The sequence below is a fragment of the Cheilinus undulatus genome, linkage group 3, assembly GCF_018320785.1.
Source record: "Cheilinus undulatus linkage group 3, ASM1832078v1, whole genome shotgun sequence".
Taxonomy (NCBI): Eukaryota; Metazoa; Chordata; class Actinopteri; order Labriformes; family Labridae; genus Cheilinus; species Cheilinus undulatus.
This window is the reverse complement of record NC_054867.1, coordinates 54,780,891-54,796,656: the sequence shown is the minus strand read 5'-3', so window position 1 is coordinate 54,796,656 and position 15,766 is coordinate 54,780,891. Positions and strand designations below refer to the sequence as shown.

Genomic DNA, 15,766 nt, shown 5'->3' with positions numbered 1-15,766 from the left:
GGATGGAATGTTTTAAAAGCTTTAGGGATGAAATACTCAAAAGCAGAGGATGGAATGTTTTAAAGGCTTTAGGGATGACATACTCAAAAGCAGAGGATGGAATGTTTTAAAAGCTTTAGGGATGACATACTCAAAAGCAGAGGATGGAATGTTGGTGAAGGTGGAAATGTTGTTCCTCCTTTATATTTGCCAAATATAGTTTGCCACCGTTCCCAAGTTTTCGTTCCACACAATTAACCAGAATTTGCCAACAAAAGAAAGTCATAATAAAAGGTAAGTGGTGCCTCTTTTCTTCCTCAACCATGCTTTTGAAGAATACGCTGATACGTACCGGTTCTAGGAGCTGGCAGAAGAAATACTCAGTGGACAGGTGTTTGAGGTATTTCAGCCTTTATTGAAATTCAGCCCTGATATTTACAAAGTCTGCCTTAAAAAAGAAACATGGCTTCAGTGAAGACATAGGAGGACTGTAATCGTAGAAATAAAATGTCAAGTCATCTGAATTTAAATCCATCCAGCAGCAGCATGAGGAACGAAACCAGCCCGGAAACTTCTCCACCGAGTCCTGAGCTGATGGACATGGAGCGGGTTTATCCTGCATGAAAACACCAACAGCATCTTGCAGACAGACTGTAAACATTCTGAACAGGGTTATCATGGAGTTTCAGTTTGATTCAAGTAAAAACGATGAGTTCTGACACTTGATTCGATACCATGGGATCTAAAGAAGTCCTAGATGCCACATATCGGACAACTTAGTGATTTTAAAATCAAGAATCACAGTCAAACTCCTGCACAGTCTTTAACAGAGAGAGATGGCAACATTCATAACTAAAGGTAACGACACCCTTATTGATCCCCCTTTATGATAAGTCCTTGTTGATACCGGTATTGATAGTTTGGTAGAATAAGAAGTGACTAGAGTCAACGCTGCGTCCCAACAGCACACGAGCATCAAACACACAGAGGCTCTCTGGCCTCACAGCAGCCAATAAATATTTAATCTTTGCTCAGTTAATGATTCCTCTTCCTCATCTAGTGCTTTTATTTTGAAGGTGCAGAAACAGAAATGTGGTGCTTTGCATTGAAAAGCCTTTGACAGCAGTGAGATGATCTCCATGTTGACACAGAGCATCAGACATGAATATTTACAAACCGCTATCTTTGCTTTGTTAAACTAACAGGATCTCTGAGAGAAAAAAGTGCTAAAAAAATCAAGAAAGTCTTCCTGTCAGATGTTCACAGTTACCTTAAGAACCAATAGTTTGTCCAGATTCATGCCTGTCATCAGGAGGAGCCATCTGTCAAAGCTTCAATCTGATTGGCTTGTTCCTGGTCAGGGACTGATCGGACCAATCAGCATTATTTGAGGAGAAAGAGGCGGGAGCTACAGGCGTGGTTACAGTTAAAATACATGGTTTTTGCATTGAAGCTTTGACATTTACCAGGACAGATCGGCATGCTCAGGCACCTGAATTGGTTGCTCTAATTAGTTCTGCAATTTGTTTTTATGCTAGTATCAAAAACCCCAAGAATCCCTCCTAAACCGCCTTATGTGCACAAACACATAAGTAATGTTTGTTCTTCACCTCTCCAAACACTGACAATGTTTCATGCATTTTTAGCAGTAGTGTGAAGTGAACTAAACCACTAGGGATGCACAATACTGGATTTTTGTCTATATCAGATATGCCTTTTTAACCGCTTTTCTTCCTCTTGTTATTAGCATGCTTTTAAAGCGGTGGTTCTCAACTGGTTGAGCCATCATCATCCCCTACATGAGAAACTGTGACCAAGTTTCTAATATTTCTTGACCTATTGGATTTTTTGAATGAAAATAGTCCTGTTTGGACCACTTTCTGTACAAAACGTGACAAATCAAAGAGACAGGACTTAACAAGCTTTCCTTCTATTCTTTTGCCATTTTGTAGGCCATCATGGCAACTTTTGGAAGTGAGTAAAACTGGCAGAGAACCAAAAGTTGCCAACAAAAGACATTCTGCACACGCAACTGGCAGTGCCTTTTTTATCAGCTTTTCCCCCGTCGGGGTAGTGACCAGAGCATTTACTTTTATTCCAGATTAGCATAGATGCAGCAGTTTGAAATGATCTGGGTCACCAGGTGTGCACAACATTAGATTTTTGTTGATACACCTTTTCAACAGCTTTTCTCCCTCATGTTTCATAAACAAATTCCAACATTTGCAGTAGGGATGCATGATAATAGATTTTTGCCATTATCCAATATTTACGGATTCATTTTAGCTGATACCGAAATCAATACCGATACTGACATATGCTTTTTCGGGAAAAAAATTCAGTCCTTTTGGACACTTTGAGGTTTAAGCATCACCAAGGAAACAAAATTCACTCCTTACAAAACACTTTAAATTTTAGAGATAAGGATAAATAAAGAAAAAGACCTCAACTGACACAGGTCTGTTGGTTCAGCCTAAAACTTCACTAATTTATTAGTATATATGGACAAAACTTTAAGTAGATATATGCTGAAATACACAGGCAAGATATCGGGTGTATCGGCAGATATTTTGATATCTGCCGATACCGATATTTGCCTTTTTCAGCTAATATCTGCCAATACGATACCAGACCGATAATATCGTGCATCCCTAATTTGCAGAGTTGTTTTAAAGGATTTTAAAATTTAAGCTCAAACTTCAGTCCTCGAATCACAAATAAAATGGCTTCATATAGATCTGGTTTCCTAAAACTCCACAAATTTATCTGTACATCTGGCCGATGTTTACAGCCAACTGAGGCCAAAATATTGGTAGTAAAGATCAGCAGAGATGCCAATATTATGGTGTATCCCTATGGATATTTCTATATTAAAAGAGAATCAAAGAACCCCCCAGGAAGCTTTTCTTGGTGCAAAAGATGTTTTTGCTCTTCTCCTGACCAGCTTCAGACAGAGTGTGCTTTACCAAGTGGTTCCACTGATGGAGAACAATCCTGGCTTGATTGTCAAGCCCATGTTTTGTCCTATTCTGCTACCATGATTGGCCCGTAATGAACGTGACCCTCTGAGTTTAATCTGAAGGGTTCTCTCCTATTGGTAGTTGCCCAGATGGATATAGAGTATCTCTAGTTACTCTCCAAGTGCTTCGTTGATCCCCCTCTTTCCTAGTCTGTTTTTGCACAAGTGGCAAAAAGGAAATGGAAATGGGGGGATCAAGATAAAAGTGGCACATCACTTCCTGTGCTTTGCTCGCAGGCTGTTAGGACGGTCCGAAAGTAAACACTACATGCTGTCAGGACGCACCGTCAGACATTGATAAGATTTGGACAGTTACATTCATGACCAGTGGAGATAGTCTTTTCCAAAGATTGCCAATGTTTTTGTTCAGCTCAGACAGTTTGATGGAGTTTCCTTGCAATTCTTGATTGATTTTGCTCCTTCCCATGTTTCTTAACAAATCTGTGCAGTTTTAGTTGAGTGTTCTGATAGTACTGATCATTAAAATAAGAGATTGTATTGTTTAAAAACGCGGTATCAACAAGTATCTTACATTTTAACATCCTCAGAAAAAAAACATCAAAATATCAGGATAAAGGAGCACTGTGTGAGAATAATCTCTGTAACATTAGCTTATCTGCACTTCAAACATGCAAACAAATGAGGTACATAAAGGTCTGACATTAACATAACCATGTAAACCAATATTTCCCACAATGCATCATAAAGTCATCCAGCATAAACCCTGCACACCGTAAATCCTTGGAGAATATCGACGGCTCAGTACAAATAAAAAATGTGCAGAAACAAAAACATGAGGTAGTACGATTAAAAAAAACCAAACAGATCTGAGCTTTGGTTTCTGGACAGAAAGGTCGACATTCAGCCCCTCTAATCCTCTATCACAGTTATTTCTGCTCACATGAACCCTAGACCAACACAGCAACACATACAGAAAAGAACAGTCGATTTATCGAGTCAGAAATCCAACTTTACCATCTAAACGTCACCATAACACGCTTGGTACGTCTGCAGTTCCCTTTAGGATTGACTAAATGGTCCAAAATCAAACTACAAATAAAAGTACAATTACGCCAGACTAACTCCACTTCTCTATGGTCCCGTTTACACCTCACATTAACCTTGATTTGAACTCAGATACCAGGTAGACTTCACTTTTAGGTGCCCTTTTGCACTCAGTATTAAAAATACATCTTAGTGATGACCTAAGATCAAACTCTAGCAAGCCTCTTACTAATCTAATGGCCCAAACATCATTTCTATGGACCCACAGCAGCAAGTAGTGGTTTATTTATGACAGCCCAGCTCTGTACCAGTTTGGCTTTTTAAATCTAAAACAACAAAAATGGAAAAAGACCATCAAACCTTAGAACCACCTTTTCATGAACAACTTATCCTGGTTACTGCTCGTCCTGAACTGAATAGTCGCTCCTATCGGCTAATTCATTAATTCGTTGTTTGATAAACTGGTCTGTTAATTGGTTTGTTGATTAGTTTGTTGTTTGGTTGTTGGTTGGTAGTGTGTTAACTGGTCTGATTGGTTGATTGCTTTGTCGTCTGGTTGGATGGTAGGTCGATTTGTTTGTTGGTCAGCTGGTCTGTTGACTGGTTTATTGTCTGGTTTTGTTTGGATATTTATTGGATGGTTGGTTGACTGGTCTGTTAATTGGGTTTGTTGTGCAGTTGGTTGGTTGACTGGTCTGTTAACTGGTTTGTTGTCTAGTTTGACGGTTGGTTGGTTGGTTGGTTGACTGGTTGTTGGTTGACTGGTCTGTTAATTGGATTGTTGTCTGGTTTGTTGGTCGGTTTGCGTGTTGCTAGGTTCATTAATTGATTCATTTGCTGGCTGGTTGGTCAGTTGGTTGGTTGATTGTCTGGTTGCTTGCAAGGTTTGTTGCTTGGTTAACTGATTGGCTGATGTGTCACTCTTTTCACTAGCAGTGTCCCTGAACACAGCATGCAAGGATACCAAGCCACAGGCTATGTGACTAGCTATGACTCTTTAACAGCTTTTCTCCCTCATGTTGTCATAAACTTCCTTTTAAAGGACGTACTGATGGGAGCCAGTTCTAAGAGCTGGCTCCTGCTTGGGAGACCCTTTCCTTTTTTTTCCCCCATTTGCAGTTTTAAAGACATAAAAAGTCAAGCTGTCACCAAATGAAGAGCAGTTTTGAAGCCCAATGGCAGACATATAATGCAAATCTCTAAAAAGAGCCACAGATCCCATTGCTGACTGAGGCTGGACGTACATAACTAAAGAGACAAGCTTTTAGTTTGCTAGCAGAATACAGCAGATCGTAGCAGCTGACAGGTCTTTAATGTGTGATAGTACATGTCGTGTCTGCACAACCAATCCAGTCCTGATGAAAACATCCCGGACCACCTCTGGATCAGTCTGAATAATCAGATATCAAACTGCTTCCATTGCCACACAAAGCATTAACGATGACCACTTGAAATCCGAACCCAGGTGTTAGTGTGAGGTATAAACGGCCCCTTAAATTACCACCTTAACACTGAAAAACTAACTGGTTAGGACTTTAAATGCTGAAAAATCAGCACCAAAACAAACAGGTTTTCCCCCAGCAGCTGTTCGAAGGCACCAAAAAGTGTTTCTAAAAAATAGGAAACCAATAAATGAAGATTATCACAGAGCAAATAAAGTCACAGTACACTGACTGATCTATAACACTGAAAAGAAATTTTAACTATTAAAGAATTTATAAAAAGGAAAAAACAGGACCTTAACTAAATAATGATCCAATCTCAACTGGACTCAAATTTCTTTCTGCATTTATGGCAACAAAATCGCACATTTAATGTGTGGATGAACTAAAATAATTTTGCATCTTCAGTCATTTTAACCTGCTAACGCGCTGACATTAAAACATGAAAACGACTTAAAACGCAGCAGATCACGGGTAAGTACAGGATAAAGGCTGAAAAATTAGAGGACGGCAACAAAACAAATCACCAAGTATCTTTTCATCGGGGATTTGGAAATTTTCAAGTTTAAAATCAAAAACCTGCTGATGTAAATGAGGAGGGTTTTGTGTTTTCAACCCTTGGTTCAGTAAAGGAAAGAAAAGAGGTCATTTCAGGGGCGTGGGGAGCGTGTATCACAACTTCCTGCTAGTTAAATGACTTTGTGGTTTGTGTTTGGGTGGTGTGCTGTGGAGGCCCATAGAAAACATGCATCATTAATCAGGATTTTATCATTAAAACGTGAGGATTCACAATAAAAATACCCTCAAAAGTCAGAATTTGTCCCACAATTTAAAGAAACTTTGATTGTACCGATACGATTCAGTATAAGTTTGCAAGACTGATAGTCCGTATCCAGAACAGATGCCCGTCAGTGGCACTCAGGCTTCAGTTCTGATTGGCTATTAGTCATGTGACATCCAGCCAATAACAAAGTGTTGTCGGGGTAATCAGCTAATCAAATAAATGGACGGCTCCTAGTAGCTGAGCTTCAAAGGATGACATAATCCTTAAAAGATGACATCATCAAAGGCAAAGATGGAACAATCTATAAGCTTTAAAGGATGATGACATCATCAAAAGCAGTGAATGAAATGTTGGTGAAGCTGGGGATGTTGGGGGCGTTTTTACCTCCATTTTTGCCAGATAGCTGCCGAAGATAGCTTCCCTCGCTCCAACAAAAGCCAGTCCACAAGAGTCCAGAGGTCCTCTTTTAACCTCATATGTCATGCTTTAAATGAGTTTTAAAGGAGTGTCCTTAGACAGCATGTGTGTATCTTTACCAGTAGGATGGAGACTGGGTATACTGGTCAATCAGCCAGGGAGGCTCATTAATAACTTACTAGTAAGTGCCAATTTAGAGGAGTAAAGTCAATTTCTGCATAGGAGATTTAGATTGTATATACTGAATGTTGAGACATGTCACTAATTCTTCTCATATTAGGCACAGCCATATTTTTCATTCTGCTCTTTTTTCCCTCAATGATATGTAAATGTTGGATATTTTCTTGAGATCTTTACTTATTTATCCTGTTATAAGTGCTCCCTTTCTCTTCGAAACATGATCTGTTCTGGTATTTTGACAAGATCACATGAAACTGATTTCCTATCACAGGAAAACAAGCGCTGTTTTCCTTGATAATGTGATTAATTTGAGCAGATTGGGACAAAAACACCCATAATTTACATGTTATCACTGACAAAATGGAGTGAAATAAAGTGATGCATGTCCTCTTTGGGCTCCCATATTATAAAGATATTGGATCCAAATAAAGGTGTATTTTATTCAAATGTCTGAAGCAGCTTCTGGAAAAACAGACTAGGTTTAGATGTGTTCATCACAATAAAAACACTTATTTGCTCTGAATTGAGGTCATAAATACTTTGGAAGTGTACTGCATTTATATAAATATTTAACTGGCCGGATCAGGATATAAAGAAGACGTGGAGATGGCGTTGTGAAGAATTTGATCCTGACGATTAAACAGAGACTTTTAAACACAGAAGAGGTAAAATGTGGCATTCCAGACACACTGTCTCACATGATAGGAAACCTCCCACTTATCATGTTTCTTTGTGACCAGAATATCCTGGTAGAGATTCACCCACCCATTAAGAAAAACCAGCATGTGAAGAAGAGCCAGAGTCCTTTTGATAATCTTCATTTGTCACATTAAAAAAGGACAAAGCAGCTCGATGTGAAAGCAGCAGCCTGCACAGAAAAACAAGACAAAAAGCAGTTAATTTACATTTATTCACTTCGTGACCAACTAAAACATCAGCTGAAAAAATCCCAGGTCAGCTGTAAATGTCAGTCTGTATCAGCTGTAAATATCAGTCTGTATCAGCTGTAAATATCAGTCTATATCAGCTGTAAATATCAGTCTGTATCAGCTGTAAATATCAGTCTGTATCAGCTGTAAATATCAGTCTGTATCAGCTGTAAATATCAGTCTATATCAGCTGTAAATATCAGTCTGTATCAGCTGTAAATATCAGTCTATATCAGCTGTAAATATCAGTCTGTATCAGCTGTAAATATCAGTCTGTATCAGCTGTAAATATCAGTCTATATCAGCTGTAAATATCAGTCTGTATCAGCTGTAAATATCAGTCTGTATCAGCTGTAAATATCAGTCTATATCAGCTGTAAATATCAGTCTGTATCGGCTGTAAATATCAGTCTATATCAGCTGTAAATATCAGTCTGTATCAGCTGTAAATATCAGTCTAAATCAGCTGTAAATATCAGTCTGTATCAGCTGTAAATATCAGTCTAAATCAGCTGTAAATATCAGTCTGTTTCAGCTGTAAATATCAGTCTGTATCAGCTGTAAATATCAGTCTAAATCAGCTGTAAATATCAGTCTGTATCAGCTGTAAATATCAGTCTAAATCAGCTGTAAATATCAGTCTATTTCAGCTGTAAATATCAGTCTAAATCAGCTGTAAATATCAGTCTGTTTCAGCTGTAAATATCAGTCTATATCAGCTGTAAATATCAGTCTATATCAGCTGTAAATATCAGTCTGTATCAGCTGTAAATATCAGTCTATATCAGCTGTAAATATCAGTCTGTATCAGCTGTAAATGTCAGTCTAGAGTTAAAGGAATATACAGTTATACAGGAATATACAGTTATACAGGAATATTGAACAACCTTAAATACTACAGATTCAATCAGATACAGACAGACTGTGTGTCCTTCCAGTGATCATGGTATTAATTGTGTCTACAGGGATATCAATATCCAGGATCCTCTGAGATTCTTTAACAGCAAACCCCCGTAATTATCAAAACCAGGATAAGCCTCCAAACTAGAACACTGCAGTCCATGTGTACACTCTCTAAAAGTTAATCAGTTTCTTAATTTGATAGGTTTTCCTAGTGTATTCCCAGTTAAATATAAAGTCAGTATCATCACATTCTTACTCCATTTACACTGTGCACAGCATCACAGCTTTTTAGGAAATGTGTTACAAAACAACGATGTGTGACAGCATGCAGCCCGCTGCTGTTCCCCCCTCATATGTGGGTCAGTGTGTTTGTAGAAGAGCGGGAGGATGGGTGAGGGAGGGGGAGGGATATGACCTTTGACCTAGTTACACAACACTCGCTCTGCCCCTCCCCCACCTCAGAGCAGACAAAGACAAGAGGGCTGAGGTGGAAGGAATCAGAAACAGACTGAATAAAAACAGCCCGCACAGGGATGGCATGTTCATAGACTCTGATTTCATTCTATCAAAATAAAAGCATAACTAAGCCAATTTATAACCATGGCAACACAAATACACCTCCTTTACAACTGATAACAGGGCAATTTTTCCTTAAGTCTGAAACCATCTGAAACCATCACAGCCTCACTCTCTTGTCCAAATGACAATAATTTTGAGCAATCTTAAGGTCTGTTACTAAAGAGATAGTGATCATGTTTTTAGTTTAGATTAGAGCTGAACTGAACAGAGAGATTAGGGCTGAACAGGGACCACCACCATAAACATGACACTATTGTTTTTGAATTATTACACCAAAATACTGCAATACCTGATTCAATAAATATTATATTATCCTCCTGAGACCTGAACTTTAGTCCAGAAAACATGCTTAGTTTCTCTCACTTATTTGAGTTGAAGAGCAAATTCCTCCTTTTAAATCAAAACAAATGTCCTTAAAATTTCAAATAAATCACCTAAAAAATCTGTGAAAATTGTCTAAAATATTTGTAAAGTACCCCATAAAAAGTGCCCAAAATTTGTTTAAATATTCCTCAAGAGTTTCAGTAAAGGGAACCATACAGCCAAAGCATTCCAATAAAAACCTCAACAAAATTTCCATGTAAATTTCTGAAATTTTTAAAATAAATTTTGCCCTAAAAATTCCCAACATTAACAAATACTTTCTCCCAAAGTCCATGAAAACGATGGAAAATTCCCAACACAACCCAATTCTCTTCAACTGCCATGAATTAATGCCATCTATTTCAAAGAGCATCCCTCTCCAAACATTCCCAAGAATTTAGAAACATATTTCCCGAACTTCCATGACGATACCTTAAAAAGTCATGGCAAATTAAAAAAAAGATCAGTTGAAACACCAAAATAAGCAACCCAATCCCAAAAATTCTCATGAAAATAACAAATCATTTCCAAACAATTTAACTGAAATATCCAAAGAAATTCCCTTAAACTTCCTTTAAAATTACTAAAGTTTTAAAGCAAATTCTTCAAGAATTCCACAAATTTATATATTAATTCTCCCAAATTCCAAAAAAATGGTGGAAAAATTCCCCAAACATCCAAACTAATTGCGTTAAAATTCTTGAAAATTCCAAAGATCATCCCTCCTCCAAAATTCATTAAAATTTATTAGTTTCCCAAATGTCCATGAAAATGCCTCCCATACAAACTTCTCAAAATACCTAAACAGATTCCCAAATTATAATACAAATTCCATCAAAATTCCAAAGCAAAATTCCCCAAAACTTCCAATGAATTTTTCCAAAATAAACACACATATCCCTAGTATTTCTCATTAAAATAATTTAAAAAAATCTTTGAATATTTTCCAACATATCCAAAGAAATCAACCAAAATTTCCTTTAAATTTTCAAAGCAGATTCTTTCAACATTTAAAGTGGATTCCACAAGTTTTAAAAGACACTGGGTATGATTTTCTCAAAAAAATCCTGAAAGCGGAAATGACCAATTTGTTGCAGGAAAATCAAAATATAATGTCCTTATTTCTACAATTGGGGCCTGAGGTTAGAATTTAAAAATAATGGTTCCAAAATTATATTATGTGTTTGGCTGTAAGAGGGAAGTGTTGAAATCACTACTAAAGTGTAAAAATAACCAGCAGAGACAGGTTTATTTGCACTATTTAGTATTTCTGAAATCAGTTCATTTTGGTATCAAAACTTTGAACCAAAAAAGGAAAAAACAAAAAAACAAATTTACATGAATCAGTAAGGCTGAACAAGTGAACAGACACTTTTTTCTGTGGTTTTTCTGCATTTTTACATCTCAAAAATAAAAATGATCAGAACACCAGCCCTGTCCAGAATGCTGCGGCTCGATAATCAATCATTAAATTCAAACATCGTTATTTTATCCCGTGCAGTCTCAGAGAGTTTAAAGGTCTGGGACATACTGATGTCCTATGAGCAGAGGGCATTAAAGCTGAAACCTGCTGCACATGCTCAGTAAGTCTCTAAAAAATAGGCTGATGGGTCCATGACCCTAGGGGTGACAGGGTGGGGGGAAGGGGTCATGGTTGCATAACAGGCGTCACATTCATACAGGGATGAGTGCTGAACAACAACAGAAGGACCGCCTTCCTCCACTCTACAGTGAACCTGATGACACGGACTGGCTGCACAATAACAACACGGCAATGACACACAGTCATCACATGGGTTCTCTGCTATGTGGTTGATTACTTAAAGCAAAATAATGCTATTATTTTGGTTAATATTGAGATTATGATTATCACACACATTACACATTATCACTTTGTACCTTTGAAATGAGCCAATGCTCCTCTTAAAGGGGTACACATACATTCACAGCAGATCAGGGCTGAAATTCACTGTCAATACAGGACAATAGAGGGGATATTTACAGCTGATATTGGCCAATATAGCAATTTCAAAATCAGCAGACATTTCTATATCAGCCATTCCCTATATTAAAATAGCTATTATCTGCTGATACAGATGCCATGCAAATTATACAGCGCAGCCTTTCTTATTTTTCTTCTCCCTATTAAAGAAATAAGAATGTTCTCTAAACAAATGCAGACAGAAACTGCCCCAGTATATACGCCGAGGTCAATGAGAGGCTCACCTGAACAACAGACGCCATAGTCAAGTCACGCTGCACACATGACCACTTGGTCCATCCTGGCCTGCAGCTGAAATGCATCAGGCCGGTCCTGAGGGTTGACGGCGAGCATGTCCTGAAGCAGCTTCCTCACACCGTCTGACATGCAGGAGCGGCGTTTCTGGGGGATGTTCAGAACCATCTTTGGGTTCTCCAGGAGTGCCTCCCCCACCGGTACGATGTCTGTCCCTTGTCTGACGTACGTGCCGAGCAGCTCCCGCTTTGATTCAGCATCGATGAAGGTGATTCTCTCCAGCATGGCCCACATGATGATGCCCAGAGCAAAAATGTCCGCCTTGGCGGTGTAGTGGCCCTCCCACACCTCAGGAGCCATGTAAAAGTCTGAGCCACACGCTGACGACAGCCAGTACTTGTTGATGTTTTTGTTCTTGTCCTCACCTTCTCTGCCCTCGCCAGCATTTCCAAACCCAGCACACACTTTGCTCAGGCCAAAGTCAGCCACTTTAAGGATCGGCGTGCCAGACTTCTCCGAGATCAGGATGTTATCTGGTTTCAGGTCACGGTGGACGATGTTGTTGTCGTGCAAGAACGCAACAGCGCTGGTCATCTGTAGCATGAAGCTGTTGTTGGTTTGCTGGTCGGGTTGCCGTGATAAGACGAACTGATTGAGGTCTCCGCCTTCACAGAACTCCATGACGAACCACAGGTAACATGGCTCCTCAGGCGGGGCGAGAACACGCTCACCTGAGGATGGACAGACACATGGACTGTTAACATGTGAGAGAAACATCAGTGATGGTTTATAAAGACCACAGAATTCTGACTTTGATCTACACCTCTGACATTCATCTTGAATTCTGACTTTAATTTCTGAATTCTGACTTTGATCTATAATTCTGACTTTGATTTTGGAATTCTGACATTGATCTCAAAATCCTGCCTTTGATTCTGAATTCAGACTTGATCTCGGAATTGTGACTTTGATAACTGCAATATTTGGGCATGTAAACATGCTTTTTATAATGATTTTCATCCAGGCAATCAGCTACTTCCCAATTTATAATTTAAAAAATGTCACTGATGTCAGTGTCCCAGTGATTTTTGTGTAGTTGAATAACACAGTGATTTTTGTGGTTGTTTGATAAAAACAGTGATTTTTGTGTTGTTTAATAAGAACAGCGATTTTTGTGTTGTTGAATAAGAACAGTGATTTTTGTGTTGTTGAATAACAGTGATTTTTGTGTTGTTGAATAAGAACAGTGATTTTTGTGTTGTTGAATAACACAGTGATTTTTGTGTTGTTGAATAACACAGTGATTTTTGTGGTTGTTTGATAAAAACAGTGATTTTTGTGTTGTTGAATAAGAACAGTGATTTTTGTGTTGTTGAATAACAGTGATTTTTGTGTTGTTGAATAACAGTTATTTTTGTGTTGTTGAATAACAGTGATTTTTGTGTTGTTGAATAAGAACAGTGATTTTTGTGTTGTTGAATAAGAACAGCGATTTTTGTGTTGTTGAATAAGAACAGTGATTTTTGTGTTGTTGAATAACAGTGATTTTTGTGTTGTTGAATAAGAACAGTGATTTTTGTGTTGTTGAATAAGAACAGCGATTTTTGTGTTGTTGAATAAGAACAGTGATTTTTGTGTTGTTGAATAACAGTGATTTTTGTGTTGTTGAATAAGAACAGTTATTTTTGTGTTGTTGAATAAGAACAGTTATTTTGTGGTTTCTGAATATGAACAGTGGTTTTCAATGTTGTTATTATGTTGGCAAATAAGTTACTGAGTTGTTAGCTGGGGTTCAGAGGAATGTGTGGAGAGCAGACAGCCAACACAGCAGACTCCATTTTACAGAGAGAGGGCCCATCCCCCCTTAGGAGCCGGTGTCATGTCGACAACAGAAACCCTACATATATGACACAAAGACAGACCTACTAAGTGAGTACGAGCTCCCACCCAGGCTATCAGTAAAATAAGCACAAACACAAGAACAACAGACATCCAAACGTTAGCTCCCAGAGAGCTAATGCTAACGAACAGAGTGATGTAACGGCTGACCCTCAGCATAAAGACCCCACGGTTACCTAACTCTTTGTTTACTCTCTACAGAGCCTCATTCATCAGTATACTATCTCTACATTAGCACATCACTGAGCTGGGCCTGGCTCTGGGACCGGATATTTCCTGAAACGAGGGCGTTTAATCCGAACTTCAGCTTTGATCCAAACCGAGCAGCGGTCCGGATTTCAAGTCGAACCCCGCGAAATTCTCTTTGTGTGGCTCACACAGAAGCTCCTTTAAAAACAAACCACTTTAACATTACATGGGTCTATCGAGTCAATGTGATATCGAGCTGTTTGGTACAGGATACTTCCTGGAATGTGAGCACTTGATTCACAACTCGGCACCGGTCCAAAACCGAACAGCAGCGCTGGCGTCGGATAAAAACCACTGAAACCAGCTCTATTTACTCCATACACTACCTCTGTTTGACATATATCACTACTATAAACATATTTAACAGATAGAGTTATTAAGTTATGGGTATTTCCTGGAATTGGAGAGCATTGTTCTCATATCGGCAGTGATTCCACACCATGTACTAGCGCTGACTGCCCATTAAAACCAGCTTAAACTAGCTTTGTTTACACCCTATGGAGCCTCGTTTAAAACCTCCTACTTTGACGCTGTTCGTCTTTGTCAAACCAAATGGGACGTTAAACTTTTAGACTCTGGTCCAAACCCGAACCACCGCGCTGACGTCACACCAAAACCCACTAAATCTGAGTCAGCAGGTAAACATCACCTTTGAGTGACGTCTCCACGAGCTTCAGGTACTGTTTGGACCGTTTGTTCCCGTGGCTCATCCTCTGGGCCACCCGGCTCCTCTGCAGGACGCACTCCTCCAGATGGACCACGTTTTCGTGCCGTTTCTCCAGACTGGTCAGCGCCCAGAACTCCTGTAGAGCCAGCTCCACGGTCTCCGGGGCGTCGCAGCGGAGCTTCTTCACGGCCACGCGGGCCCCGGTCCTCCTGGCCACGGCCTCGTACACCACGCCGTACGACCCCCGGCCCACCTCCCTGAGCAGGCTGTAGCGGGGAGCCATCAGCCTCCTTCCGGGGCTCTGCTCCTCCGTGTTCCCCGCGCTCAGGCTCCGCAGCACATTGAACGGCTCCGCTCGCGCTCTCAGCGGCGTTTTCCGGTGGGCTCGTGAGCTCCTCGTGCGTCTCCTCAAGTAATCAGCAGCACCTGTATCCATCCGCAGACCCTTTCACCGATCAGACAACAGGTGAGAATCAGACATCATGGTCCCGGTCTGTGTGCGGCGGCAGCAGAAACAGAAACCTGCACGAGCTCTCTGATGATCCGGTAAACTCTGACTGAACTGGCAGATCGGGGGAGGGAGGGGGGCACATCCGGTTAACACCTTCAAAATAAGACTATCCTAAACGATACTAGCTGGGTTAAAATGACTGTCAGGTAAAGTTGAAAAAACAGCGATTGATACGGAATTATTTCTTTAACGCCTTTAGATTTTTGGAAAGTTCACCGATAACATTAAATGCCTTTAATTTTGACACCCTCGTTAAATAAGAAGAAAAGTAGAATTTGGAGAATACAGTTTTGTTTTTTGTTTTTTTCTGGAAAAGTTACTTTAGACGCTGGCAGGTAAAATTGGTACGACGGAGTGTTAGGGCCACACGAAGAAAAAAAAAAGAACAAAAAAAAATTTTGTCATTACGAGAATAGAGTCATAATATTACGAGAATAAAGTCGTAAGTAAGAGAAAAAAGTCGTAATATTACGAGAATAAAATATTACAAGAAAGACAGTCTGCCGCGCCGCGGATCTACGACGGAGTATTGTCCTGATTCAGATAATAATTTGATGCTGACGTGCAAAAAGATGAAGTATTTCCTTAATTGTGAAACCGATAC

At 39.5% G+C, this 15,766-nt stretch overlaps 1 protein-coding gene across 2 annotated transcripts; it reads right to left on the bottom strand.

The window, feature by feature from the left end:
* Positions 1–373: 373 nt before the first annotated feature.
* LOC121505734 (serine/threonine-protein kinase 35-like) lies at positions 374–15,203 on the bottom strand. Of its 2 annotated transcripts, XR_005991583.1 has the most exons (4): positions 14,634–15,203; positions 11,827–12,567; positions 7,592–7,694; positions 374–595 (listed from the first exon to the last, which is right to left on the bottom strand). XR_005991583.1 is itself a non-coding variant. In XM_041781281.1 (3 exons), the coding sequence occupies exons 1-2, from the start codon at positions 15,085–15,087 to the stop codon at positions 11,852–11,854; spliced, it is 1,170 nt and encodes a 389-aa protein (XP_041637215.1). In that variant the 5' UTR covers positions 15,088–15,203; the 3' UTR covers positions 374–7,694; positions 11,827–11,851. The 2 variants fall into 2 exon arrangements, 1 of the variants encoding a protein (XP_041637215.1); XM_041781281.1 differs by having other exon boundaries at positions 374–7,694.
* Positions 15,204–15,766: the final 563 nt, after the last annotated feature.

Coding starts and splice junctions, on each gene's coding strand:
- LOC121505734 (XM_041781281.1), bottom strand. CDS start 15,087: ATGGATACAGGTGCTGCTGATTACTTGAGGAGACGCACGAGGAGCTCA. Junction 12,568..14,633: donor CGTGGAGACGTCACTCAAAG/GTGATGTTTACC, acceptor GTCCATCCTCAG/GTGAGCGTGTTCTCGCCCCG.